Source organism: Penicillium waksmanii (assembly GCF_028829765.1).
Source record: "Penicillium waksmanii strain IBT 27052 chromosome Unknown utg000008l:1.0-5622682.0:1.0-5626561.0, whole genome shotgun sequence".
Lineage (NCBI taxonomy): Eukaryota > Fungi > Ascomycota > Eurotiomycetes > Eurotiales > Aspergillaceae > Penicillium > Penicillium waksmanii.
In genome coordinates, this window is record NW_026643254.1 from 2,523,178 (window position 1) to 2,549,850 (window position 26,673).

General features: G+C 49.5%; 12 protein-coding genes across 12 annotated transcripts; 10 read left to right on the top strand and 2 right to left on the bottom strand.

Annotated features, from left to right (window-relative positions):
• Nucleotides 1–201: 201 nt before the first annotated feature.
• N7481_009252 (CAZyme family GH35) lies at nt 202–1,406 on the top strand (the record flags this gene model as incomplete). Its single annotated transcript, XM_057268471.1, has 4 exons — nt 202–243; nt 325–855; nt 929–1,270; nt 1,332–1,406. 4 exons carry the CDS (start codon nt 202–204, stop codon nt 1,404–1,406), a joined length of 990 nt encoding a protein of 329 aa, XP_057119148.1.
• A 1,089-nt stretch (nt 1,407–2,495) lies between these two features.
• N7481_009253 (Glycoside hydrolase 18 protein) lies at nt 2,496–3,132 on the top strand (the record flags this gene model as incomplete). Its single annotated transcript, XM_057268472.1, has 2 exons — nt 2,496–2,603; nt 2,704–3,132. 2 exons carry the CDS (start codon nt 2,496–2,498, stop codon nt 3,130–3,132), a joined length of 537 nt encoding a protein of 178 aa, XP_057119149.1.
• A 703-nt stretch (nt 3,133–3,835) lies between these two features.
• On the top strand, nt 3,836–5,188 carry N7481_009254 (uncharacterized protein; the record flags this gene model as incomplete). Its single annotated transcript, XM_057268473.1, has 1 exon — nt 3,836–5,188. One exon carries the CDS (start codon nt 3,836–3,838, stop codon nt 5,186–5,188), a length of 1,353 nt encoding a protein of 450 aa, XP_057119150.1.
• Nucleotides 5,189–5,760: 572 nt separating this feature from the next.
• Nucleotides 5,761–6,263, bottom strand: N7481_009255 (uncharacterized protein; the record flags this gene model as incomplete). Its single annotated transcript, XM_057268474.1, has 2 exons — nt 5,761–5,836; nt 5,893–6,263. 2 exons carry the CDS (start codon nt 6,261–6,263, stop codon nt 5,761–5,763), a joined length of 447 nt encoding a protein of 148 aa, XP_057119151.1.
• A 1,487-nt stretch (nt 6,264–7,750) lies between these two features.
• On the top strand, nt 7,751–9,678 carry N7481_009256 (MFS transporter; the record flags this gene model as incomplete). The annotated part of the gene is made up of 7 exons (XM_057268475.1): nt 7,751–7,763; nt 7,852–8,116; nt 8,178–8,343; nt 8,395–8,623; nt 8,672–8,733; nt 8,798–9,370; nt 9,424–9,678. The coding sequence occupies 7 exons, from the start codon at nt 7,751–7,753 to the stop codon at nt 9,676–9,678; spliced, it is 1,563 nt and encodes a 520-aa protein (XP_057119152.1).
• Nucleotides 9,679–9,891: 213 nt separating this feature from the next.
• N7481_009257 (cytochrome P450) lies at nt 9,892–11,598 on the bottom strand (the record flags this gene model as incomplete). The annotated part of the gene is made up of 1 exon (XM_057268476.1): nt 9,892–11,598. One exon carries the CDS (start codon nt 11,596–11,598, stop codon nt 9,892–9,894), a length of 1,707 nt encoding a protein of 568 aa, XP_057119153.1.
• A 954-nt stretch (nt 11,599–12,552) lies between these two features.
• Nucleotides 12,553–13,980, top strand: N7481_009258 (uncharacterized protein; the record flags this gene model as incomplete). Its single annotated transcript, XM_057268477.1, has 4 exons — nt 12,553–12,621; nt 12,768–13,432; nt 13,488–13,535; nt 13,593–13,980. The coding sequence occupies 4 exons, from the start codon at nt 12,553–12,555 to the stop codon at nt 13,978–13,980; spliced, it is 1,170 nt and encodes a 389-aa protein (XP_057119154.1).
• Nucleotides 13,981–14,399: 419 nt separating this feature from the next.
• N7481_009259 (uncharacterized protein) lies at nt 14,400–15,060 on the top strand (the record flags this gene model as incomplete). The annotated part of the gene is made up of 2 exons (XM_057268478.1): nt 14,400–14,504; nt 14,590–15,060. 2 exons carry the CDS (start codon nt 14,400–14,402, stop codon nt 15,058–15,060), a joined length of 576 nt encoding a protein of 191 aa, XP_057119155.1.
• Nucleotides 15,061–16,516: 1,456 nt separating this feature from the next.
• On the top strand, nt 16,517–18,606 carry N7481_009260 (gamma-glutamyltransferase; the record flags this gene model as incomplete). Its single annotated transcript, XM_057268479.1, has 7 exons — nt 16,517–16,735; nt 16,797–16,830; nt 16,884–17,043; nt 17,093–17,675; nt 17,732–17,892; nt 17,955–18,088; nt 18,155–18,606. The coding sequence occupies 7 exons, from the start codon at nt 16,517–16,519 to the stop codon at nt 18,604–18,606; spliced, it is 1,743 nt and encodes a 580-aa protein (XP_057119156.1).
• Nucleotides 18,607–19,501: 895 nt separating this feature from the next.
• Nucleotides 19,502–22,022, top strand: N7481_009261 (uncharacterized protein; the record flags this gene model as incomplete). The annotated part of the gene is made up of 2 exons (XM_057268480.1): nt 19,502–20,462; nt 20,554–22,022. The coding sequence occupies 2 exons, from the start codon at nt 19,502–19,504 to the stop codon at nt 22,020–22,022; spliced, it is 2,430 nt and encodes an 809-aa protein (XP_057119157.1).
• Nucleotides 22,023–22,274: 252 nt separating this feature from the next.
• Nucleotides 22,275–22,877, top strand: N7481_009262 (uncharacterized protein; the record flags this gene model as incomplete). The annotated part of the gene is made up of 1 exon (XM_057268481.1): nt 22,275–22,877. The coding sequence occupies one exon, from the start codon at nt 22,275–22,277 to the stop codon at nt 22,875–22,877; it is 603 nt and encodes a 200-aa protein (XP_057119158.1).
• Nucleotides 22,878–23,752: 875 nt separating this feature from the next.
• Nucleotides 23,753–26,331, top strand: N7481_009263 (uncharacterized protein; the record flags this gene model as incomplete). Its single annotated transcript, XM_057268482.1, has 3 exons — nt 23,753–24,741; nt 24,812–25,538; nt 25,603–26,331. The coding sequence occupies 3 exons, from the start codon at nt 23,753–23,755 to the stop codon at nt 26,329–26,331; spliced, it is 2,445 nt and encodes an 814-aa protein (XP_057119159.1).
• Nucleotides 26,332–26,673: the final 342 nt, after the last annotated feature.

The following is a 26,673-nucleotide window of genomic DNA, read 5'->3' on the forward strand; positions in this document are numbered from 1 at the left end:
TATAAAATGGCCTAGGTGATAGCTTGGGATCTCCATCGAACATTTAGAATCCACCATCGCACCGATCACAAGACCACTGCACCAAACAAAACAAAATTGGATCATTTCTTTGTGTTAAATTCACTTCGTCATCTTCATCATCCCCGTCAGATTCGCTCATAATCGCTCTTGTACTTCGGGAAAAAAAACATCTGCTCCACGATGTCGCGCCTTATCGTTATTCTCGGCATTACTGGTGTGCAAGTGAGTTTTGAAAGTTGATCTTTGGATATGCCTCATTGATTCGAGGCTCAATTTCCAGCTTGACTGACACCGAAGTTGCAGGGAAGCTCTGTTGCCGATGCGTACCTTTCGAGTCCCGCTTGGAAGATCCGCGGTGTGACTCGCAACGTTGCCTCCGATAGTGCAAAGATATGGGAAACGAAAAGGGTTGAGATGGTCAAGGGTGATCTGGATGATGTGGAGTCCTTGAAGCAAGCCTTCGTGGGGGCCGACATCATCTTCGGCGTTACCGACTTCTGGACAATTTTCAAGGATCCAGAAAGCCTCAAAAAGAAGAAGCCCGGCCAAACACTCGTGGAATATTGCTACGATGTTGAGCTCCAGCAGGGGAAGAATATTGCTGATGCGGCGGCCACTATTCCTAACCTCTCCCGATATATCTTCAGCTCAATGGCCCATGCTAAGACTTCCAGCAACGGCAAGTTCGCTGAGATCTATCACATGGACTCCAAAGCAGACGCTACTATCTATGCACAGAGCATCCCGGCCCTGGCTGGAAAATTCTCGCAGATTCAGGCGCCGATTTATTTCCAGCTCCCTTGGGCATGGGGACTTCCTACAACACCGCAAAAGGTATGATGAAATGACTCGTTACTACCGGTACTTCTCCTGAATCGCATTCCCTGGGTATTGACTTGTTTTATAGGCAGCCGATGGCACCTGGAGAATGGCAGGAATTGGCCCCAGCAACAAGGGCATCCCGTTCGGACATGTTCGCAAAGATTTCGGTCCTTGCGTCAAGGCAGTTGCCGAGTCCGAGCCTAATACCAACTTGTTTGCTGTTGGGGAATATGTGTCGTGGTCCGATTATCTTCGAATCTTTTGCGAAAGTCAAGGCTTCAAGTCTGGTGGCTATGAAGAGCTTTCCTACGACAAATTCTGCGAATTGCTCCCCGGAGGCCTTGGTCACGAATTCGCTCACAACGTACTATTTTCCCATGAATTTGGGTACGAAGGTAGTGACCCTGCCGTTGTGCGACCAGAGAAGGTATTTAAATCCTGCTAGTTATCTTGTCGGCACTCTGAGTGATCATTGACATCTTTTATAGTTTGGTCTGAAAATGACTTCGTTCAGCGAATATTGCCAAGAGACTGATTTCGGGGCACTGAAAGGTGGAATGTGAGGCGGATCTGCTATATCGAACTATAGTTGGTCTCTACCTGAGTCCCTAGGTTCTCGTTACCAAACGATGTGGAAGCTATACTAAATAGCTCGTATGTAGCTGTCACAGACAGAGAGCAGGCTCTAAAGTCGAAAGAAGGAAATTTAGCCCTGCGATTTGGTAACTGTTAGGCGCTAAGCCTTGGCGGTTACTTCTCCTATCTGATTACCTATAGGCAGCTAGTAAATATAGGGATATGCGGGGGTATGTAATAGGGACCATTATATTAAGGGAGAGAACTAGACTTAAATCTAACTAGCAGATTATATTAGTTTCTCTGTGAAAAATATGGAAGCCGATTTCGAATCTGAGTGTATGGAGTAGCAGACACAGGTTTGAATTGAGTCTATATGCAGCTACTACCAGTTGTTTTTATTGGTTGGAAATTTCGATGGCCCCCAATCTCAGGAACCCAGCTAAGGAGGGCGCTACGGCAAAACGGCAATTCCATGACCTGACCAAAGAATTCTCAAATAACAGAATTCCAGATTCGTGGGCTCCTGACGTGGAGAAAGAAATCCCTCGTTATTGAAGAAACTAGACCTGGGCGCCTCCCCGCAGCCTATCCTTTATCCTTCTCCCACAACCCACGGCCGATTCTTTGCAGCGAATCCTAGACAGTCGGTTTATTCCCCACTCCTATTTAGGGGATGAGTGCGATGCACTAATCTCCACGGATGCCACCGTTCAAGCGAGGTGGAGGCTTAGCGTTCCTGCGATAGGCCATGTCTCAGAAAGTTGGTCAGGGAACCGATCTGAGGCCCCGCGCTTTTCCTTTATAGGCCTGGAGGCTTAAAATCCCAGTAGTACTCTGTGCAATTTTTCAGGGACCAGTGCCCCATCGATGACTCTAAAATTCAATTGGGAAGGAGGAGAAGCGCCTATAACTTGAGGCTGTCTTCCCCCGGTTCTATCGGGGTTCTTTCTCTCACGCTGATCTTTAATCAACACCCACACTTCAGCTCAGCCCTACGACTCGATCCCATTTCGAATTCGTCACTGATCAATACTCATTCATTGATCTATCCACTCATCCTTTTAGTCGCCACTATGCGCGTCCAAACTGTCGCAACCGCCCTCCCCCTGCTGATGCTCGCGTCCAGCGTCGCAGCCGTGGACTGTTCAACCCACAGCTTCACCACCTGCGCCGACAAGATCGTCCACTGGTTCGACCCAGACACCGGCGAAATCTGCGATCCCCTGGACTGTGGCGGTGGCCGTGCTCCCCCCCAAGACCGATGTCCCCGGATGTCCTCAGTACACCGGCACCGAGACCCGAGCCACCAGCAAGTCATATCTTTCTTGCTGGTCACCCTCGGCCAGTGCCACCCAAACGACCGAGAGCATTGCTGAGACCACCGCTGAGTCTACCTCTTCCGCCTCTGACGAACCTGTAACTGCCACCTCGACTTCTGTTGTAACCGCCACTTCTCCCACCACGGTCGTCGTCACTTCCACCGCGACTGGAAGCCATATCAGCGACGCTGCTACTAGCCCCTCCACTACTCCGGCGGCTTCTCTTTCCTCCAGCCAAGGCGCCACTGGTAGTGGAAGTGGAAGTGACACTGCTAGCAGCAGCGGCTCTGCTTCGGCTCAAACAACGACGACTTTCAACGCTGCCGGTGCGTTGACTGGGTCGCTTGCCGCTGTTGCTGGTGTTGCTCTTGGTGCGATCGCTTTTGTCTAAGCGATCTTCGAGGGCAAACATATTCCTTCCATTTAATATTTCATTCCGAATCGTGTATATATAGTAGCAATGATACAACTAGCTAATTTGCTTTCTTGAATTTATCAATATCGAAACCAGCGTCCAGGGCTGGTGTGATCTGCATTCACTGTTGACAATGTCCATAGTAGTAGATCGAGTCTTCTTTAATACCGTCTCAGATTAAAAAATATATCCTAAAAGCCTCGCAGCTAATAATCTTTCCGTCCACATAATTTTATAGCCCTTGGGTAATTGATTTTTCATGTCTGGGAAAGGGAAAATGGCGATTTCGCACTCCTTTCCGAATCTGTAATAGCGTTAAGTTAGCTCGTGTTTGTTTTATTTGTTATCAGTCAAGCCTTGGGGCTTCTTCTGTGGCTGTGCGCATCATTTGTGGGGGCCAAAAGCCTTCAATCCCTCGTTTGCCTTGAATCTTCAACTGTATTCCCTCCGCAAATGCCCATCTTGGTTTTTGGTTCTTCACAAGTAACATATTCATCTCTTCCATATTTAACAATTGCTTGGGTGTTGTGTGTATCCGGTAATTGTAACCGGCGGCAAACCCCAAAATACCCCTCCGATTCACACCGTCAGCATCTGAGGGGCAAGCGGCGAGGAATATTACGCAGTTTCAAGGACCCCGGTACTACAAATTTCAGTGATCTTATTCTGAAACCACGCCATGTCAGACAAAAAGCCAAACAGCAATCCCTTTGAGGATCTGGATCGACATCACGCCGAGCAGGAGATGGAAAATGACGGTCTTCCGCCTTACTCACGAGTTGGGCCCAGCTCTGCGTCTGAAGATCCAGCAGTCAACTTGAACGACTCTAAAGACTCTAAGAAGCATCAACCAGAAATCTATGATGCCCCGGAAGTAGTCCCACAGGTCGATCGGGAAACGCTACCTGAAGTCGTACCCGTCGAAGAGAACCTGCCCGAGGTTCGTAGCCCGGAAAACTCATACTATTACAACCAAAACCAAGCATTCGCTCCTTCTGCGAATGGGCCAGGGTACCCTCCAGCAGACGGGAAAGGATATTCCCCAGCCAACGGGCCTGGATACACCCCATCAGAGGGGAAAGGCAATCCTCCAGTGAGCGGGCCAGGATATCCCCCAGCAAACGGGCAAGGATATCCTCCTGCAGACGGGCAAGGATATCCTCAAGCAGGCGGAACTGGCTATCCTCCTGCATTCGGACAAGGATACCCTCCAACCAACGCGCCAGGATATTCGCCAACGCCAATGCCCAATCCCCAAGACAGAACGATCGCCATCCCAGCCATCGACTCCTCACCGGGGTCCCCTCTACTTCGAGCCTACGTGCCGATGTTAAACAAATACAATCTCCCCCAGGATTCCTTCTTCAGATTCCTCGACTCACTCAACGAGGTGATCACAACCAACCCACCAATGCAAGTCCTCGATGTCACCGGTGGCATCCTCAGGTCCGTTCCAATCCTATTCCCTCTGCACTGGATCGGATCTGCATTCAGCGGCCTTGCAAATCTAAGCGAGCAAAGCAAATCAAAGAGCCGATCGGACTCAGCCCTCAAACAAGCGAACAAGGAAATCTTCGGGCCCCGCGGCCTAAAAGCCGAGCTCGCGAACCTCGACGCACTCGCTTACATTGCCAAAATCCCTATTCTTGACTCGCAGGGCAAGATCAACAAGAACTCGACTCTTGTTCGGCAGTTGGGTGATATGTCTCGCGCGTATCGAGAGCGGAGGAATGGTAGCGACTCTAGGGAACAGGATCAGAAACAGGCGCATGAATTGGACTTGCAGCAACAAAGGCTTCATGTGCTTCAGCCGTGGATTCAGGATCTTCAACTTGATATCAAGCCGACGGCTAAGTCAAGGTTGACTCGGTTTAACTCTGCGCTGAAGAAGTATAATGATCCTAGAAGGCAGGATCCCAATTATAGGTCGGAGAATGGTGACGAGCAGGACCGATTCAGGAAATGTCTTTGGTTGGTGATTCGGGAGGTGGATGGTAATGGGGGACAGTCGCAAGCTGGGCCATCGAGGTGATCGAAGGCCTTTTTCATACATGGGATTTGTATATATTAGCTGGATTACAATTTACGATGGCATAGTCTAATTCATAGCCTGAAGCACATTCAAGTTAGCACCCGGTGGCTACTAGTAGTCAATTTATATCGGTACAACTGCAGATAGAGGCCAATGAACTGGCTTCTCGGCGAAGAACCATGGATAAACAATCATGTATTATCAGATTACAGTAGTATCGAGTAAGCTACTAGTACAATTCCAAAGCCGTGAAATCGAAACGGACCAGGGAGACGTGGTTGCAGTCTGGTTTTGATGTATATTTGGACAAGGCAGAAACTTCCAAGGCTCGAGCTCGTTTTCCACCCCCAGGAAAGTCGAGTGGTGACGGCCGGGAGTGACTACGGTAGGCCGGTCGCCCTTTTAAAGCATGGGTACGTCTCTCATGTCTCCCTTAAATTATTTTCGAAGACCCGGATCTTAATGAATTCGGTGTTTTCATTGCGGAATATAGAATATCGGGTATTAAAAAGTCGAAAAACGAACGAAACGCTAGGAAAACCGGGTCGAACCAGCTGGTCTGTGAAACCAAATTAAGCAGAGGCTTGATAGTAAAGGCCTTCGCCAGATCCATCAGTCATAAACTCGTCTATCATAAATGCGACGATCCTAGCCAATGTGTTAGCATGTCCCCGCTGTGCCTGCCAGGGTTGTGGATTGCATACGACTCTGTAGTGCGATCACCAAGGTATGGTTCACGCGATTCGAGGCCACGGAACACCTCCATTTTAGGCCACCATCCAATATCCATATCTCGACAAAACTCTAGGTCCTCCATGCAGTTCACCTTGACAAGAGGAACGTTGTTCTCTTTCAGTTCCCTGGCCGCTTCTTCATACTTTGGGGCCAACTTTTGGCAGTGCCCGCACGACGGGCTGTAGAAATTGACCAGAACCAAGTCATGCGTTTCTATGAAATCATGAAATGTGTCCTTGGTCAAAGATACGGTATTCGACTCAACGAGCTCGGTGTTTCTGGCAAATGCGACCGTTGCGGCTCCGAGGAGGCCTAGAAGATAAGTGGTGGACGGTCGCATAATGGCGCAGTGGTTCGGAATGGAGGAGATACTAGAGTACTATCATAGGTCAGAATAGAGATAAACGAATGAAAAACCTGCAGCTATGCGAGATAGCGGGGGGAAGGAGGCTGACTTACCAGCTCTTGCGCGCGAAGAGGATGCGGGGAGGGGAAGATGAGAATCGAAAGACCGAACGAGGTCGGAGTTTTGGCCCCGAACCAGCGCCACCATAGAAACGTGGTTGGCCTTTTGGTTGCTTTTGGCTTGTGGTTGTTGATTCTGCCAGTTTGTCTCTTCTTTCCGCCTGCTTCTCTTCTCCCCGAAGGGCAATGGGCATTCCCCGCGGTGATAAAGGAGATGAAGATGAGATGTTTCTTATTGTCGCCGGGGATCTCTCTCTTTGTGAAAACCAAAAGCAAGGCCAGTGCTGTTCCTGTGGGCTATCTGCCCTCCAAATAATGTTACAAACGCATCGATGGCGACGCTATTAGGGATCGCATGGCCCCTTCTTCTGGGGGAATGGTTTCCAACCCCGGCAAAACATCGAATACATTAACAGTGTACGGAGTAGCGTTATAGAAAATAAACGATGGATCGAATCACCCAGGTACCTAAGCTGCAATAAAAAGGAGCCTTGCTGGGCCCACGCGGAATCTGGGCCCCCGCTGTGGTGGATCATAGTCGGGGTCCAGGTTCTCCACGTCCTGTACGGAGTACGGAGAACGGAGAACTCGTACGACAATATGGATATGGATATGGACACCCTAAACGCTAGTGGGATCAAATGAGATTCAATATTGGCTATGAAGTACAGAAATACAGAGTACAGGCTGAAATAGTCCGTACTCACTGATAAAAGTAGTCCAAATGCTCCGAGTCTCACCCCAGAATTGCGGCAGGACCCGCTTCAAAGGAGTCTTCTAACCTTTTTCTGTGCCGCCCTTTTCGGTGTTTTGAGCACCTGCTGACCCTCGAGGCGTTCGAATCAGATCCTAGCTCTCGTATTCCGTATTCACACTCGTGCATAATTACTATGCCCATTCGTTATGTATTCTTTTTCTCTCGGATGCCCGGCAGCATCCGAGATGCACAAGGCATTGGCAGAGTATCGCGCTCGCATCTGGTGGATAATTCGCTGCGGGGATACTTGTCGGTCTAAACTCCGAGATCCTGGGAAAACAATCGGTAAATCTGTTCAAGCCTTTCCCGTCGCATTTACAATTCCCGAATCCATTTTCCCCATACCTTCAAAGGTTCCTGTGTTACTCCCTCCCCTTGCCCGGCTCAAAGCACTGGAAGATCGTGAGTGGACCTGTTGAACCATATTTCCTGGATTTGACGTATTTCGGAAAGCTTGTCCTCCTTGTGGTGCTCCTGTGGCTTACCTTCAATTTTCGCTAGCATCGCCACCAAGAACCGTAACACGCAACCAATATCCCATACAGTTAGCTAAGGAGTAGACCAGCAAGAGTGCTGGCTGAGACTACTCCTTCAAACTGCTCGCGATGGAGGACCAGAGTACGTACTCCGATTCTGTTGCTTTTCAACCTTTGTTTCCCAAAGGTTCACACTTTGATGGTAGCTAATTGCTAATGTTTATTTTCAGAGACCCCATCTGTTGATGGATCAACACCAACAGCCAGCAATACAGAGATTCACCAAGTCGACGACGAAAAGCGATCATTCCAAGAGAAGACTGATCTCGAGGCTGGACCCCGAACACATGAGACCACGATTGAGGAGGATGAAAGCTCCCGGGATCCGAATATTGTTGACTGGGATGGTCCAAACGACCCCGAGAACCCTCTCAATTGGACGAAAAGGCAAAAGATAAGCGCAACGGTTTCCATCGCGCTGATCACCTTTTTAACGTAAGGCCTATATTCCTTCCCGTGCTTTTGAAGCGACACAGCTCACCCTATTCTTCAAAAGGCCTCTCGGATCATCAATGTTCGCCCCGGGTGTTGGGCAACTAGTCAAGGATTTCGAGATCACCAGTACGGAACTAAGTTCTTTCGTCGTTTCCGTCTATCTCCTCGGGTACTGCTTCGGTCCCCTTCTCATCGCTCCTATCTCGGAGATGTATGGGAGACGTTGGGTAAGTCGAATCGCGATTGAACTTGGAATCCGAGTACCAACCATCATTTAGGTCTACAACTTTTGCAACATTTTCTACGTAGTATGGACAATTACCTGCGCTGTCGCTCCCGACATCGGCAGTCTGATTGTGTTTCGCTTCTTTGCCGGCTGCGTTGGTAGCTGCCCTTTGACTATTGGCGCCGGATCAATTGCGGATATGTTCGTTCAAGAAAGCAGAGGTAGCGCAATGGCGGCCTGGGCTATCGGACCCCTGATTGGACCTGTTGTTGGTCCCGTTGGTATGTCTCACAAGCTTCTTGGAAACCATCATATCTGACTGGAAATAGCCGGCGGGTACCTTGCCCAAGCGAAGGGTTGGAGATGGACCTTTTGGGTTCTGGCCATGGCTGTGAGTGCACGAGGACATCTGCCGTTCGCTTTCCGGGATATTCACTAATCTCGTTTGGTTGTAGAGCGGCGCGATCGCTATCAGCTCACTCCTAACTATCAAAGAATCATACGCACCGACCCTCCTGAGCCGTAAAACGAAGAGACTGCAGAAAGAAACCGGTAACATGAACTTGCGTTCTGCTCTTGACACCGGTCGCTCTCCTCGGGATCTGTTCATTTTTTCGATTGTTCGACCTACCAAGATGCTTTTCCTTTCACCAATCGTCTTTTTACTCTCCCTCTACGTCGGTGTGGTGTATGGATATCTTTATCTCCTTTTCACTACCATCAGCGCCGTCTTCGAGGATCAATACCATTTCTCGCAGGGATCGGTTGGTCTATCATACCTGGGCATCGGTATCGGATCTATCGTTGGACTTATTATCCTCGGCACAACGTCCGATCGTCTACTCAAATACCTCACCGCAAAGAACGGCGTCAGCAAGCCTGAATATCGACTTCCCCCGATGATTCCCGGCTCGCTATTCGTTCCCGCTTCTCTCTTTATGTACGGATGGACCGCATACTACAAAACTCACTGGATTGTGCCCATTATTGGAACCTCTTTTCTGGGTGTTGGAATGCTGATTTCTTTCGTAAGTCAGACAAGAAATTGCGGGGTCCCATTTACTAACGAAGTTAAATTTAGATGACTGTCAGCACTTATTTAGTCGATGCCTTTACAATATATGCTGCTAGTGCTATGGCTGCAAACACAGTTTTTCGTTCCCTGGCCGGTTGCTTACTGCCACTTGCCGGGCCAAAGATGTATGAGAAGCTCGGCCTGGGTTGGGGAAACTCGTTGCTTGGTTTTATTGCGCTGGCGTTGTGTCCGTTGCCTGTTATTTTCTACGTCTTCGGCGAGCGCATTAGAACGAGCAAAAGGTTCCAGATCAACTTATGAGACTGGGGCTAGCTGTGTTTTTTCTTCATTCTGAAATCACCCCTCTTTGCATTTTTATTCAAGCACGTGGCAATATTGGTTTTCTATAGCATACCCAAAGGATCCTGGGAACGAGTTAAAAAATAATCAAAAAGGTTTCATTCAGTAAAATCTGGTACATGAATTCATTTAAAGTGTCAAGTATAATTAAGTAGTAAAGCTTCAATTTCTAGTTCAATTGGGAGAGAGTGCCTGTTCTTCAAATGGAGTGAAGGGACTCAGAATACCTTCCGCTCTTCCCTTTTCTATCATCAGCACTTCTCGGCATTCCTCACTTCTCAAACGGATGTCACATTCAAATGGACGCGGCCTAATGTTAAACCCTTGCGTGTACGCAAATGTATCATACTGACGCGGTGAACCATCCTTCTCCAAGACTGGTTTGAATTTGAAAGTCCACAAGAGCCTCGCTAGAGCAATAAATAAGGAATTTTGAGCCAGTCCAGCCCCAGGACAAATCCGCCTCCCCCAGCCGAAAGAGCTATGGCCCTCTTTTGCTGGATGATTATTTGGAGGAGAAGCCTCTGCAAAATCATCTTGAGAAAAGCGAGGAAGATATGAGAGTGTTGTCGGATCCACCCCAAGAAAGCGTAAAGGGTTAAAATGGTGCGGATTGGGGTAATACGATGGATTCAGATTGATAGCCCATGAATTCGATAGAATTGTTGTACCACTCGGGATGAAATAGCCATTGTAAGTATCCGCAACCGAGTTAGCATGCGGCGTGCCACCCAAAACGGCGACTGGACGAATTCGAAGTGTCTCGTTGCAAAGTGCTTTGATGTATGGTAAATTGGCTTCATCGGCAAAGTTTGGCAGACGCGATTTCCCAATAACAAAGTCCAATTCTGCATGGGCTGCTGCCTGCGCCTCGGGATTTGTGACAAGCATCAGTATGGCACTGCAGAGAGTACTGGCCGTCGTATCGCTTCCAGCGCCAAATAGTGATGCAGGTACAAAAGAAAAGTCCCTCTCACTGAGTGAGCCAAATGCTGCAGGATCCGATTCTTGTGCTTCGAGGAGCAATTTAGTCAATGAGTTAGGCACTGCAGTGGAAGGTGCTGCGTTTCGAATCTCATCTTTGACCCGTCGCAGTAGATTCAGATTCATTGCTGCTTCCCCACGGCCGCGACGCTGTATTTCCGCTTTCCATGGGGCGAGAATATTCGGTATATACTTCAGCCAGGGGATCGATTCGGCTAGAAATTTACCCGGGACGTTCAACGAGGCCGAATATTGCATATAGTCCAGTCTTTGCCGAATTATATCAGATTTCATGGAGTCAATCCTATGTCCGTAAGCGATGCTAAACACCACACTTGCTGTGAAACGGTCGATGAGCCCCTCGTAAGACTTTTGGTCCTCAAGGATAGTGAAACATAGTCTTGCAGCTTCTGCTTCTTGAACAGGCTTGTATAGGCGAAGTGCGGAAGGATTAAGGGCCTGGTGCAGCATTCGCCGACGTGTTTGCCATTCTTTACCATAGGGCTGGACCAGAATCCCTGCATTATCCCAGTAAAGCTCTCCCATGACCACGAACCTTGGTCGAGAGCTGAACTTTATGCTGCGCTTTTCGAGAAGGTCGACGGCGACATTGGGGTCGGATATTATGATTGTCGGTCGTCGCCCGATCCAAAGAGTGAATATAGGGCCGTAGATGCGCGACCATTTCTCGAATTGAATCCACGGAGAAGCAGTTGGGATGATTAATTTGTTCCCTAGAAATGGCAATGGTGTAGGGCCTGGTGGTAAACGGAGATAGAGGAGAAAGTCGTGTATTAGAATGGATAGAGCAGGCAATAGAACGATGGCAAAGGCGAACGTGTAGGGGTTTGATTTCAAAAATTGGGTCATTGAAGGTAATGAATAATACTCAACCATCGTGGCGAATACAATCTTCAATCGTAACACACTGAGTATGCAGGAAACAGTTTCCTATCACTTGGCAGATTCTCCGACGGTAGTAACTTGAGTCGCCTACCCCACGCCTAACGGGGTGGTTATATGACTCCTCCACGCTTTCCCCCCGGGCAAGCCCCACGCCCTCCACTCTTGAGAACTTGCGGGGATCTGATGGGGAAACCGTCATGATTTGTTAGCGTAGCCGAAGGAAAACACGCTTAACGAATTGGATAACGAACTCGATTCCTCGCTTCCGAAGTCGTGTGGGGCCAACTCAGGCTGTTTCGACCAACTTCGTCTAAAGACAAAGTTATTCTTCCGGTAATACAGTTGTGAAATGAAAACGCACCTCCAGCTTTCAGTCTGCAATGACTCTGATTGTCCATTATTCCCGAATAGAGATCTCTCAATATATCAGATTTGACATATTCCAAGGTCGATTTGCCAACCTCAGCAGTCTTGCCCTTCCTCCATCCGTGGACATCAGGTTGTTAAGGAACTTGAAGTTGTGGGGAAATGTCCGGAGTATATATTCAGTCAAATGAGTCTCAAGCACTGGAGGTTACTACTACTACTACTACCAAAGATTCCAAGCGTGGCGGTTTCCAACTTGAACTGGAATGTTTAATTTTTCACTTAACTCTTAGATTTAGCGGATCGAGAATACTGATTTCTAGATTAGACTCAGACCTCAGGCTATTTGGATGATCGACAGCTAAAAATATTAAGAGGGTCCATACTGCCTTACGTAAGCCCACGCAATGCGGGCGCGGGCGCGTCATGTGAGAATCTTCAGAAACCGAGGTCACAATTCCCAAGGCTGTCAGGCTAATTGACTGGGGGATATGGCCTGATCGAGCTACTAGTATCTCCCGCCCGTTGAATTACCTCACTCGACACGTCACGGTGTCTGGTACCCGACACTGCCAGTCAATGCCGTCGCGACGCACGCACACCAAGTCCCGCAAGGGCTGTTTGGAATGTAAAAGGAGGCATGTCAAGGTGAGTGAAAAGCTTCTACATAGACCTTGAAGAGCAAGAGGAGACTGCACAGCTGTGGACTGGGAATCGAATCAGTTCTCTCTTCTTTTACTTTTGGGAAATACTGTCTAGGTTCAAGTGTTTCATCCATCTGACTCGATTGATAGTGCGATGAAGATCTTCCCAAGTGTACACTGTGCAAGAGACGAGGATTAGAGTGCAGCTATCCACAGGGTGATCATGAAAGCTCTCAAGGATCTCCTCTAGAGCGAGATGACTCCGAGAACAGTGGTCGGGCCCCTGGTGATCTTCCAATGCCCACGCGCATGCTGGAGATGAAACTCATGCATCACTACATGACGTCTACCTACCAAACATTATCTCAGGACGGGCTTTCAGCTTATCATTTGTCAATGTCTATCCCGCAGATGGCGACATCATTTCCTTTCTTATTGGACACTATCCTCGCATTGTCTGCGTTGCACTTGGCCTCGCTCGAAGCTGATAATCGCCTCAAATGGCTAGACGCCGCCGTGCGTTATCAAAGTCAAGCTTGCTCTGGTCTCGGCAAGATTCTACCGGAAATCACGTTACAACAATACGAGCCCGCGTTTGTGTCCTCCGTCTTTATTATAATTTTTGCGACCGGATTTCATTCAATATCAGCTGAAAATACCCCCGGCGATCCTTTCTCGCCAGTCATCGAAGTTCGCACGCTGCTCAATGGCGCCTCCATGCTTTTTAACCGGTTTAATGAAGTTGGCGCGGATGGATCACTGGGTGGCTGGCTTTGCATACCAGATTCTGTAGAGGCTCTATGGCAGCCAAATAAGTGAGTTTTAATATTTCTATTTATTTAAGGGGCTTCCTACTGACTCAAGACTTAGTAATACTTCATCGCATGGGATCAGTGAAAAGTTGTTCAGTTTGCACAAGTATGTTGCCGATTTATCCAACACCCAAAATACTAGGAGATGCTAATCGAGGACAAGGGATTTGATGGCATCCATCGAGCGGTTAAAAGTCAAAATCGATTCAGAGCAAAGACCGCACCAAGCAGTTTACAAGGCCACATGGGAACTATTGAATTATGCGATCGAGCCCTGGCCCAAGATTGGTGCGCAAGGTGGACCTATTGCATGGCCTCTTTTCATCACCGATCAGTTTCTTTCACTCCTCCAGGAAGGTAACTGGCTGGCAAAGGTTCTATTTTTGCACTGGGGTCTGGCTATGCGGTTACTGTGTAATCGCTGGTATGTTCGCGACTGGGGTCGGCAATTAATCCTAGCCACATTAGACCCGTTGAAAGACTCGGAGATACCCGCTATGTGGGCGGATGATATATCTTGGATAAAAATTGCGGCTGAGATCAATGAATAACTTGAAACATCCCGTGAACAATTGAGCCAACTGGTGTCATGTTATCAGATGATCCGTGGATGCGTTGACTGGAGATTGCTCCCGAGGTCATTGGCATTGACCCCCGAGGATACACATAGAAGTTCAGCATGTAATGAACCATCAGTCTCCATTTTATTCCTTGGATATCGCGCCCATCTATATTCTTCTCAGCTCACTCTGGGCGCGATTCAGTCCGGGTCCGACTGCAATGGGACTTCTACCGTTCTGCACAACTGGCGGATAAAGCAACGATGGAAAGCCACTGGCATTATACCGCACGACAAGAGGAGTCTCCTCCTGCGATTGTCGCTTTGCCTCCCCATATGTACCATCGCTGCCACACTCACAAAACCTGCTGCAACGGATATTGAAAGATTTCGTCGGATGAGTCTTCCTTGATGTCCGAAAGCGAATTCTGGATGCCCTATCATCTGCTCCAGCAGGCTTCAACCTACCCTACGATCACTTGTGGAGACTACTTCTACCGTGAGCAAGAATTGGGGGTTCCTTGAGAACAGTACAATTGAAAGCCGGCTAATCTAAATTTTTGTAAGATTCAGAGATCATCGCCGATGTTAACATGGACAGCCTCCCGCGGATCATCCATTCTACTTCGAGCTTTACGTGAGTCCCAATAAAGCTGCACTGGATAAGATGGTCGACAATCTTTGCAAGCTTCAACCGAAAGCGATAATGGTCACTGCGGATCTACCGGTTTTCAGCAAAAGAGAAACAAACGAGCAATATGAAAAACGGATAGCAAAACAGAAGCGAGCTTCTGAGCCCAAAACAACAACGGCCGAAAGGCAAGACAAACTCGGTCGGGTGGGATATCGATTGACCCTAACCTATGCTGGAGCAACATTGAGCGGCTTATTGAAAGAACGGGTATTCCCATCTTCATCAAAGGGATCCAGTGCGCGGGAAATGTACTGCAAGCGTGGAAAATCGGGTGCAAGGGTATCTACATCTCTAATCATGGCGGACGAGCTGCCGACACAGCTCAACCTACGATACTTACTCTCGCCGAAATGTGTCTACATTACCCCTTCATTTTGAAAGAAATGGAGGTCTTTATAGACGGTGTGCGAAGAGGCTCGGATGTCTTGAAGGCCATTTGCCTCCGAACGAAAAGGGTTTGTCTCGGTCGGCCCTTTTTCTATGCCTTGATGTATGGGGAGGAGGGAGTCCGATATACTATGAAATGTAATTTTAAAGTACTCTTTTTAGGTTTGCCAGATAAGGCTAACAGTTGGACTTTTAGTGTTGAAGGACGAACTTGAGGCCGCGATGCAGCTATGTGGTATCATTAGTTTATCTGAGGCTCAAATTGGGCTTTTGGACACGAGAGCGTTATACCGTGACGTTGAAATTCCTCAGAGTCTCTCCAGCAAGCTTTAAGAGGTGTTCATAATCGCCGAAGGTGACTATTACTGCTCAGGTGAGCGATGTTTATTGAAGGCACATGAGCAAAGGAATGGGTTATGAGATCTTAGTATTCGTGAAGATGAACACGATAGTATTAAATTCAAAACCTAGTAGTCGCGGGCTTCCATTAATTTTTAGTTGGTTTTCTTTGTTTCTTTTTACTCCTGGTGTCCAGGTGCCGAATAATTATTCCGAGCTTTTCCCGAGCAGGGTAGATCCCAGGATGATGAAACCCTTCCTTTCTACTAGCTCTTAAGTCCACGCAGGCACTATTAGTAACTGTCTTAACGGCTTCCACCACCCCAGCCGGATTGTTCGGGTGGATTCTTAATCTCAACCAACAGAATATCTAACCTTTTATCGGTCAAGTCAGCCGATCCCCGCAACCAAAACCACGAGGCACACGCTCAGGCCGATTGGCTTAGATGTCCGACACTGACGGAGCACCGTGGCTCAGATCCAAAGAAGCCAAAGGTCAAGACAAAGGCACGATGTCACGTTATAACACAATGACCAAGCAGATACCACGCGACTCCAAATCTCGGTGTTGATATTAATAATTTGCTTCGGGCGAAAGTTTACCTCGGGCGGTGCTTATCAGCGGGGTTCAAGGCGCTGGGGCTTCTCCACGAGTCACCCGCCAGGAACTTGAAATGATGGGGTGTCGTTTCTTAGATAAGGGTTATTGCTCCTTGATACCGCTATGAAGATCGGATTGCTCATTTTTACCTTTATACGGAACCTCCCCGATATTGAGTGAGTCGAACCAAATTAATTTAACATCCAGGGGCCGCGGTGCTAGCGGCTTGGTTCTAACTTTTAACGTGCTGCCATGCAGCAAGGAATGCGACGCACCGTTCAAGATGCGGAGAAAAAATGCATGTTCATCCCTGTTCTAATCAACCAATGTCTTCTCCAACCCAAACCCCACTTCCTTCGGCCCCCTCTTGCATCTTCGGTGAGGAACAACTTGAAAGAAACTAATATATGATACCATCGATAGCCCCTACTAGGCTCCTCTGCCCTCATAACTCGCCCTAACTCCATTCCCGAGTCGCAAAAATCCTGGCGGGAAAGAATCATCAACATGTTCAAACCCGCAAGATTGGGTCTATTGGCCATTCTCTCTTTGATCGTTCTCGTTATTCACCTACCAGGGGCTTTATCGACGCCATTGGAGATTTCCCCGCGTTCCTCTGACCACGAATTTGGGCCCGGAAAACGGGGAGCCGTTGCGAGTGAAAGCTCAATCTGCTCAGGACATGGTACCAAAATTCTGGAAATGGGTGGCAATGCTGCCGATGCTGTGAGTCTCTCGTTGAAATATACAAAACACGAGATTTTTCGAATGCTTATAAAGAGAATAGCTCATTGCGACTGAGTTTTGCGTGGGAGTGATTGGTAGGTCATGTCATTCTGAAGCAAGATGGCGACATATCTGATCTCAATTCTAGGAATGTATCACAGCGGAATCGGCGGCGGTGGCTTCATGCTTGTCCGATCACCCAACGGCACTGATGAATTTATTGACTTCCGTGAGACGGCCCCAGCGGCGGCCTTTCAGGATATGTACAAAAATAATACCGACGCATCTCTTTATGGTGGACTTGCAAGGTATGCAAAGCGAATTCCATTGGAAGGGTCTATCTAACATGCAACCCAGTGGTGTTCCCGGTGAGGTTCGAGCTCTAGAGCATGTGCATAAGAAATATGGCTCTCTGCCTTGGTCAACATTAGTGAAGCCCGCAATCCACACCGCGCGGGATGGATTCCCAGTGACTCCTGATTTGGTCAAATATATGAATTCTGCAGTGGGCACCGGAGAAGACTTCTTGTCTAAAGATCCAAATTGGGCTCTCGACTTCGCTCCAAACGGGACCCGGCTGGGCCTGGGGGACATCATTACCCGCAAGCGCTACGCTAATACACTGGAAGCCATTGCAGAGGGTGGGGCTGCTGCATTCTACTCGGGTGCAATTGCTGAGAACACCATCAAAGCATTACAAGCATCAAATGGTACTATGACCCTTGAAGACTTGGAAAATTATTCGATTGAAATCCGCAATACGTCTCAGATTGACTATCGTGGATATACTGTCACCAGTACCACGACACCCTCGAGTGGGTCTGTCGCGTTGAGCATTCTCAAAATTTTGGACACATACCGTGGCCTCTTTTCCGATGAGAAGGCATTGAACCTGAGTACTCACCGCTTAGACGAGGCCATTCGCTTTGGCTATGGCGAGGTATTGTCACCGCTAATCTATCTATGAGTCAATGCGGGTGCTGACATTTGAAATAGAGAACCGAGCTTGGTGACCCTTCATTTGTGAAGGGTATGGCGGAGTATGAACGCGATATGTTGAAAAAGTCAACGATTGCCGATATTCGATCTAAGATTTCGGATACGCATACTCTGAACGTTTCCGCATATGATCCGTCGGGTCTGGAAAGTTTAGATACGTATGTGGAAAATCTCAAGTACTCTCTGTGTTGACTCGCTTCAAAATCTAACCATTTCCCAGGCCAGGAACCTCCCACATCGCGACAGCGGACCATACTGGCATGGCAATCTCAGTTATCACCACTATCAACACACTATTCGGAAGCCAGGTCCTAGTCCCGGAGACTGGTATCATTATGAACAATGAGATGAACGGTACGTAATTTTGTGAGAGTTTATGGACTCAAAAAAAAGACCTTTTTATCTTACTTTTTCACCAAGATTTCTCAATTCCCGGGTCCTCGAATTCCTTTGGGTACATCCCCTCTGAGGCCAACTATATCCGACCGGGCAAGCGGCCCCTCTCTTCTATTACACCCGCCATCGTGACAAAGAAGGACGGATCACTTGTGCTGGTGACTGGAAGTGCTGGTGGCAGTCGAATTATCACAGCTACTGTCCAGAACATCATTCACGTCATTGACCAGGGGCTATCAGCCGCTGAAGCGCTCGCCAAACCTCGTCTCCATGATCAGTTGGTTCCCAACCAAGTCACGTTTGAGTATGCTTATGACAACTCAACTGTTGCTTTCATGAAAAGCCTTGGTCATAATGTCTCATGGGTGGCTCCTGGACAGAGCACTGCACAGGCCATCCGGGTCTTGCCTAATGGCACATTCGATGCCGCCGGAGAACCCCGACAGCTTTCTTCGGCTGGTTATTCTGTGCCATAAACTGCAGACGCTTTCTCGGCCTGAACTTCGCCCTAGTATTTGCACAAAGGAGAATTTCATGGTTGATTCAAGTACAAGTTGGTAGATTCAACCCTCATGAATATATAGTTACATGATATAGAACAGTAGTATAGTGTTAGTAGATGATGCTCAATAGAAACATGCCAGTGAACTTCTCGACTCTACACCTTTTTTCCTACATCCCTGGCATTTTTCAAGTTCCCAACTTGAATAGAATAAATCACCACTGGCAAGTTCCCAAGGGTGCTTTCTTGCATTCAAGTTTGTTTACTTTCCATAGTTCCAGGTAGGGAAAGTACCCAGCCTCTGCCACCCTGGGATATCAGTATCGCTTATCGCTTATCACCTATCACTTATCGCGTCGAAATGGCCCGTGCACCCCGCCAAATCGGGCGGCGCGCTTCAATTTAGAACAGGTCCATTCCATTCCATTCATTCATTATTCATTGCATTTCCTCCAGCTGGTTAGGTCGTTTTGGCCGAATCTTGACTTATGCGCACTTGCTTGCTCGCCCATTCTCTCTCCTTCCTCAACCCCTCATTCGCCAATACCCTTACTTCCCACAGACATACCTCATCCCACCCGTGATCTTTCCCCCGGTTACGCGACAAGCAACCTCTCGCGTCGTGGATCCCACCGAAAAGACTTAGGCGTTTTCAGACCTTTTGTACGTGTTATATGCCCCAATCATTTGAATCCGAGTACGGGACAGCCAGTGGCCCTTCTTCGCATGCCTATGTGACTAACAAGTGGGCTCCGAGTAGTCAACCTTGAACCGACCTAAGCTCTCACTTGATACATACACCCACATTTCTCTCCCACTGCATGCCTGCTTCTAAGCCCCATAAGGCTGAATGAAGCTCGAATCACAGAATGGTGGCATCGGTCCATGACAATGTCTCCATCGTCCCACCGAAACCCAGCTTTGACATCAATACCTACAGCCCATTCCCGCAGCCGGTTATTCAATTGTGGGAAAAGATCATTTCCGAAGAGCGAAGCATGGAAGAATTCAGGGAAAAAGATTGGCCTGTCTACACGGGCTCAGAGAGCCATGATCTCTCGCCGATCATCCTCTCCTCTCGAAGCACAAGCCTCGCCCAGCCGTCCCCTTCTCGTACACGACCTCGCCCAGTGAACCAGCAGAAAACCAGATCTCGTAAACGAGTGGCCGCGAACCGGGATATCACGAGGATTTATATGTCTGATGAGAGCGACCATGAGGATCATGTCTCCCCTGCAGCGGCTGCTGTGGCAGGCTCCCCTCGCAACGAGTCGAGTGATGGCCAAGAGAACAGACATCGAGTCAGTCACCTCAAACTACCGAAGACGAAAAAGAAACGGCGGCCCCTAGACGACAATGTGCAACCAAAAGTTCAACAAGATAGTGACCTGGAGGAGGAAGACACCATATTTTCTCCGTTAGAGTCATCAAAGCGAGACGACTTGATCCGATACATCGGGCTGCATCCTCTTTTGACATCCGCACAACCCATGAAGCAATCCGCCTGGCGAAGATACTTGGACGACGTACGCACCAAGGCTGCATCGGTCGGACTGTCCAAGCTCCTGACCAATCGCTTGGTTCGCTATGTCCAAAGGAATTACCTCGAGACGCCGGATGGCTATGACGCGGCCCCGTCAGAGCCAGATTCTACCGTTTGCGATGAACAGATCGCAAGTAGTGTATCCAAGGCGAAAATCGAAACACACCCTCGCAAAAGATCTCGACAAAGTTCTGAACACCCCAGGGCCAAGAAGGCCAAAACGCAGATTGCCTCTCCGGCTACCAGAGCTACTCCAGACAGCGCGATTGAAAGTGTTCCATTACCGAGTTCAGTTGTCGTGAACAGCCCTGAAATTTCTCACCAAGTGGCCCGGAAGTGGAAGCTAAATTTTACTTTCAAGAATGCCGCAACTGCCAGTGATGCTTCGGCCGTTGGAGTTCCTCTTGTCGACGATACTCCTACTTTTGTTCGACGATACTCCTACTTTTGTCGACCTTACTCCCGTCAATGATACTCCTACTGCCACAGACTCCCCTACTTTTGAAGATGCTCCTACTACTGTTCATGTTCCTTCTGCTGACGATGCTCCTACTCTTGTCGATCTTACTCCGGTCGCTGATGCCTCTACCGTTGAGGATATGCCTTTTGTTGACGAGGCTTCCACTCTTGATGACGCTCTTACAGTGGATGATAGGCCTTCTGTTGCTGACGCTCTTACAGTTGATGAGATGGCCTCTGTTGCCGATGCTTCCATTGTTGATGATTCTCCTATTGATGATACCCCTGCTGTTGATGATTCTGCTGCCGTGGGCAATACTCGTATTGTTGAGAACGCTTCGGGATCTCGGAAGAACAAGTCTCGCAAAAACAGGCATGCTGAGCAGTCTCCACTAGCAGCCCAAATTAGGGGTTGTACATTAAGTACTGATGCTGAAATTACTCGAGAAATGTCGCCTCCGCAACTCAAGTCCCAAATAACCAACGACCAGCCGGTCGCGATGTCCAAAAAGCAAAAGAAGAAACAAAAGAAACGGGAATCGCAAATTCAACAGGCGATCGATGTGCCTAGAACCACCCACAGCATGCTGACCGATCCATCCTCAAAGAAGGTGATCCGCCGCCGGAGCTTGGTCTCATCTGCGCCGTCTGCCGACTCAAAGCGGAAGAAGGGCAAAAAGCAGAGAGAGAAGGATCGGAAGCGAAGAAAGTTTGAGCAAGAGCAGGCCAATGCAAGTGTGGATACGCACAAGGAAAAGGACAAGCACCAGCCCATGGATGTGGCAAAGCCTTCGGAGATGTCTCCATCACTTCCTCATACCCCCAAGCGACAACATAAGCACCACAACACGAACGTGGTAAAGCCTGTGGAGATGTCCCCACCACGTCCCCATACCCCCCCTGCCACGGATTCGCCCAGCTCACGATCAATCGCAAATGTCACCCCCGAGCAGTGCTCGCAAGTCCCCGTTTGCAGCCCTATCGCCCGATCCCGCAAAATGGGACATGGATTTTTGATCTCCAATGATTCGCCGTCGATGACCCCGAGCGATGAGGTGAAGTCCAAATATTTCCAACCGAAAGCAGAACGTCATCCCCAGCAGGCTACAATCTCCGAAATGCATGAACAGACGATTCCCGAAGCGACTCGAAAAATTCTAGCAGAGTTGAATCTGCCACTTGCCTTTTTGTCTTCGGATTCTTCATTGAGCGATTTAGAAAGCGATGATGAATCCGATGGTTTTGGTTTACAACCACTCGCCGACGTGGGGACCTGCGAAAACATGAATTTCTCACCCCCCTCACCTCATGTCAAACCCCACGACTCCGACGAAACCCAATTGCCTACTGCTACAACCCGAAACCAGTTCTCTACTACTTCCGCCTGAAACTCCAAAATCAAAGTCCACTCGCCCCAAGGTACCTAAAGTCTCACCCTACTTCCCGACTCTTCCAACAGAGGCAGAGTCATGTCTACCCTTTCCACCAATTGAGGCCCCATATTTTGGCCTTGTACAAGAACAACTTGCCCATGAGCCCTTCAAGCTCCTCATTGCAACTATTTTTCTCAACCGCACCCGAGGGGAGTGGCATTGCCTGTCTTGTTTCAAGTCTTTGACAAATACCCTACCATTGACGCCATGGCGAATGCATCACCATCAGAACTTGTATCTATGATCCGCTGCCTTGGTTTCCAAAACCAACGTGCCCGAAAATGCATTGATCTCGCCCGAATGTGGCAGACCCAGCCACCTACCAAGGGAAAACGATATCGCGAGTTACACTATCCCCGGAAACTCGATGGGCGAGATGTTGGACGTGACGAATGTATTGATGATGAAGATATGCGAGTTGCGTGGGAAGTTGCACATTTGCCCGGGGTTGGGGCCTATTCCCTGGACAGTTGGCGCATCTTCTGCCGGGATGAGTTGCGGGAGGTGGCTACGGACTGGCAAGGGACCGGGGCAACGACTGTCGGATTTGTGCCCGAGTGGAAGTCTGTGCTGCCGCAGGATAAGGAGCTCCGGGCATACCTGACGTGGCTTTGGCTCAAGGAAGGCTGGGTTTGGGATCACCATACCGGGGACCTGGAAGCAGCTAGTGACAAAACACGTCGAGCAGCTGTGAATGGTGGCGTGGCTCATGAGGAAGATGGGAATTGGGTGTTGGAGACGTCCCCAGTCAAGAAGGCGGCCAATGGATTACATGCCGAGGACCAGGAGAGCCCTGGAGGGGGAAGATGACCTGAAATGTACGATAGTATTTGTTGTTAAAGATACCCATACCCGGGGCATACCCGAATTGCACTTACCCTTCAAACCCAAGTTCCAGTTACATGGATGAGTCCCTGCTTATTCAAGTCAGCAGTGTATAACTTGTTATTGTATATGTATAGTTCCAACAAGGCTGCATCACGTGCTCTCAATAGTAGGGCCGGGCAATACTAGTAAGTATTGACAATGATGGACTCGGAGTATGTAAGTAATTGGATAGATGAAAGAAAGGATGCTAGTGAAATATTCACAGTCCAGGAAATACTGCCTACTGTGCCTACTCAGCATGGTATATAGTACTTATACTCCTACTACTATTACTATACATACCTAGGTAGTCCAGGCTCGGGCGGGGCCAGCCACACCTCTTCCCGATTCACCGCATCTTCCCTTGTTGACGTGTTGACCCGGACACCCGACATCACCCAATCTACCAATCTACCTCCCGCGCATGAGCTTATTCCCATTCTCGACTATCCTTCCCAGCTCATTCCCAGCTCATTCCCAGCTCATTCCCTTCTGTTTCCCCTCTCTGGCCCCCGCGGAATGCCGGGGCTTTTCCCGACCTGTGATCGACAGCAACCGCTGAGCCCCCCCGGCCAGTTGGCAGCCAGTGATATCTCACCTCTGCCCAACTTAAGCGCCAGGCAGCACGTTATCCGTCACAAAAATAGCATCGTGCTGCCTTCCGTTGCAAAATCTACTACAAGGCTGGCAGCAACAAAGCATATACGAGTATAGCAGAAGGAAGGACCGACTGCGCCCGATGAACTAGCGGAGACGGGGTCTTTTGAAGGGATCCACCTGTCTGCGGCTACGAAGAGAAATTCGATTCGACCCCAGCCATGTTTTTTCCGGTAAGACCTAATCAACCTAAGAAGTCCAAATCCTCCAAATCCTCCTCCGTCGTCACCACCAAACAAGGCCTGAAGCGTTCGTCCCAAGGACGCTCCTCCCGGGTATCGTCGTCAACCAAGGATCCTCAGCCTGAACCACCGGCTACCTCCTCCACTTCTTCGATCTCCCACACCGCACCACCACAACCCCGCAGGGCCTCGATGCCTGGCGTCGATACTGCCATCTCGGGCACCGCCTCGTTCTTAGAATCGAGGTCAAGCCTGCCCTACCCAAACTTCTCCAAAGCTCATAGCAAGGAAGATGTCCGCACTGCCAGTATTCCTACCCCGGACCCCACCGATGTGACCGAGCACGATCAAGAGAATGGCAAGGCCAATGGAGCGGGTCGCACTCGTGCTGAGAACCCGAAAGCCCCTCCGAGTCCGCCCTTGACAGGTCTCAGTGATCAACCGACCTCTCGGAGAGGTAGCCCAGCGGTGGGCGAAGACGACAAGGCTTCGGACAAGGAAAAGGCGAAAAAGAAAGCAGCCAACATCAAGATCAGGGCCGAGGTCAACAGATCGTCGTCTAGTCTTCGATCGAAGAGAGATGATGGAACAAAGTCAAGCAAGACTACTCGTGCAGATACCCCCAAATCAAAGTCGTCATCATCCAAACCCGAAAAGGAATCCTCATCGACGCGAACAGTCCATAAATCATCCTCCAAATCCAAGACCTCCGATGAGAAAAAGCCCTCCAAACGCTCCAGTCGCTCAACATTGTCTCCCCCGCGGTCAAACATCACCGTCCGGGATGTCGCTGCGGAATCAACAAACGGATCCGATGCTACCTCCATTGCCCCCAACCAACAATATACCGTACCACGCAAGCCGATGACCCCTCCGACGAAGCCTCCCTCGCGCAACCAGCTTCGATCTTCCAACTCTCACCGACACACACCTAGCGATGAATCGATCGACTACGGGAGACCAGTCGTGTCTAGCCCTGGTTTTGGTGGTCCTCCCCCCTCCCCCGCCACCCCCCGAAATGCCCGTGACAATTCCCAGAGTTGATTACTTGCTCAAAGATGGCGGTCTGGAAAGCAAGGTTCCCAAGACTCTACTAGGCAACCCTGGTTTGACGGACCCTTTCGCCCACCAAGCTACTCAACCTCAGCTGGCCGCTGCAAAGGTCTTTGATCCGTATAATCGTCTTCTCGATGACTACCAAAAAGTGATGAGCAAGAGCGGCTCCCTAGCTGTCGCGACGGGATACCGATCTGTAGCTCGCCGACTGCTCGATAGGCTGGAAGCTGTCTTTGCGCGCGATATTTCGTCTGAACCATGCAGTTGTTTGATGTGCGGTCGCGATCAAGAGGAGGAACCACAAGAGGGCGTGAGTTGGGGAGAAGTCCTGGAACTTGTTTCGGGCCGACGTGAGCTTCCTATGTGGCCGCCATTCATCATGGCGCATTCAAATATAGACTCCGATATACCTGGGGAAGAACATATCCCAATGCAGAAGCTTGATGTCGATGTGCCCGAGGAGTACCGCGATCACTTCATTCGACAATCTCGCAAGACAAAGGTGGCGGTAGATAAATGGCTTTCGGAGCAAAATGAAGACACCAGCAGTGCGCCCGTCGAAGTGGATGACGAGACCTTGACCTTCGCCATGCTCACCCACCTTGAATCTCACCAGCGCTCCTTGTTCTGCGCTTTACTTGGCATCAACTCTTCAACGCCCGTCCCACGATCCGGCGATGAAAAGCCCCGACCAAAACCTTCCGCCCCAGTCTCATCTTCACTGGCAATCCAACGATTATACCGACTCCCTTTCTCTCCCCCGCGACCCCGAGGCAGCCATGTTCATGCTCAACAATCCCGCCCTGCACCACGTCCTCGCTACACTAGCGGCAATCAGCGACGATGAATGGGAGATTCTAATCTCCGGCCGATTCGACGGCTTCCTCCGCAGCGGCGCAGAGGACCCCGTCCCTACATCCGGCTCACGCTGGAACAGCAACCGCTCCAACACACCCTTCAGCACAGGCGGAATCTCACGCGGAGCAACACCCAACCACATGGACAACGGTCGACCCGCCAGCCAGCCAAACGGCAACCCTTCATCCCCAGCCTCCTTCGGCGGGCCAATCGCACTAGACGAAGAAATGGAGATTGCCGCACTAGCAGAAGTCGAACGCGACATCTTCCTCGGAATGGAAGCTCTCGAAGACGCCTTCGAAGCCCTACACCTAAAAGCCGAAGTCGTCCGACGCGCCCTCCGCGAACGTGGCGCCGGCCTCGCAGTCGCCAACCAAAGCCGACGCGGCTCAACCGTCGAAGCGCGCATGGGCACGCCTTTCTCCGTCAATGCTTGGGAAAGTGGGACTGATGATGGCATCTTTGATGATGATCGATCTCTTGCCCCGGATGATTCGGCCAGTAATATTAGTTCCAATCGTCGTCGGAGACCGAAGAGACGGACTGAGCGACGGACTCCTGCTCCTGTTGAGGAGGAGGATGAAGAGGATGATCGCTCGCCTATTGCCGGTCGTCGCGATTCGCGGAATTCGCGACGGAGATAAAACACTGGCTGTGAGCGAGATGCAAGATTCCCTTTGGGAAATTTATCTTTCTTTGTTATTTGCCGCATAGCTCGGGTGGTAGCATTAGCTGGGAAATGGTTTCAGGAATGGGATATGATAGTATGTGAGATGGATCGAGTGATGGATGGATATATTACATGGATGTAGCGAGCGAGCGAGCGGATTGATCTCGATCTTGACCTTGGTTTGGTGTTGGTGTTGATGTTGATGATACCCACTCCCCTATCCTCTATATCTCGCGCCCGACGTCTTCTTTAAGGGCTAGCGCTGCCATCGTTAGTTTAGTGAGATTTTGGGCCCTTGAGCCTCTTTTTATGATTG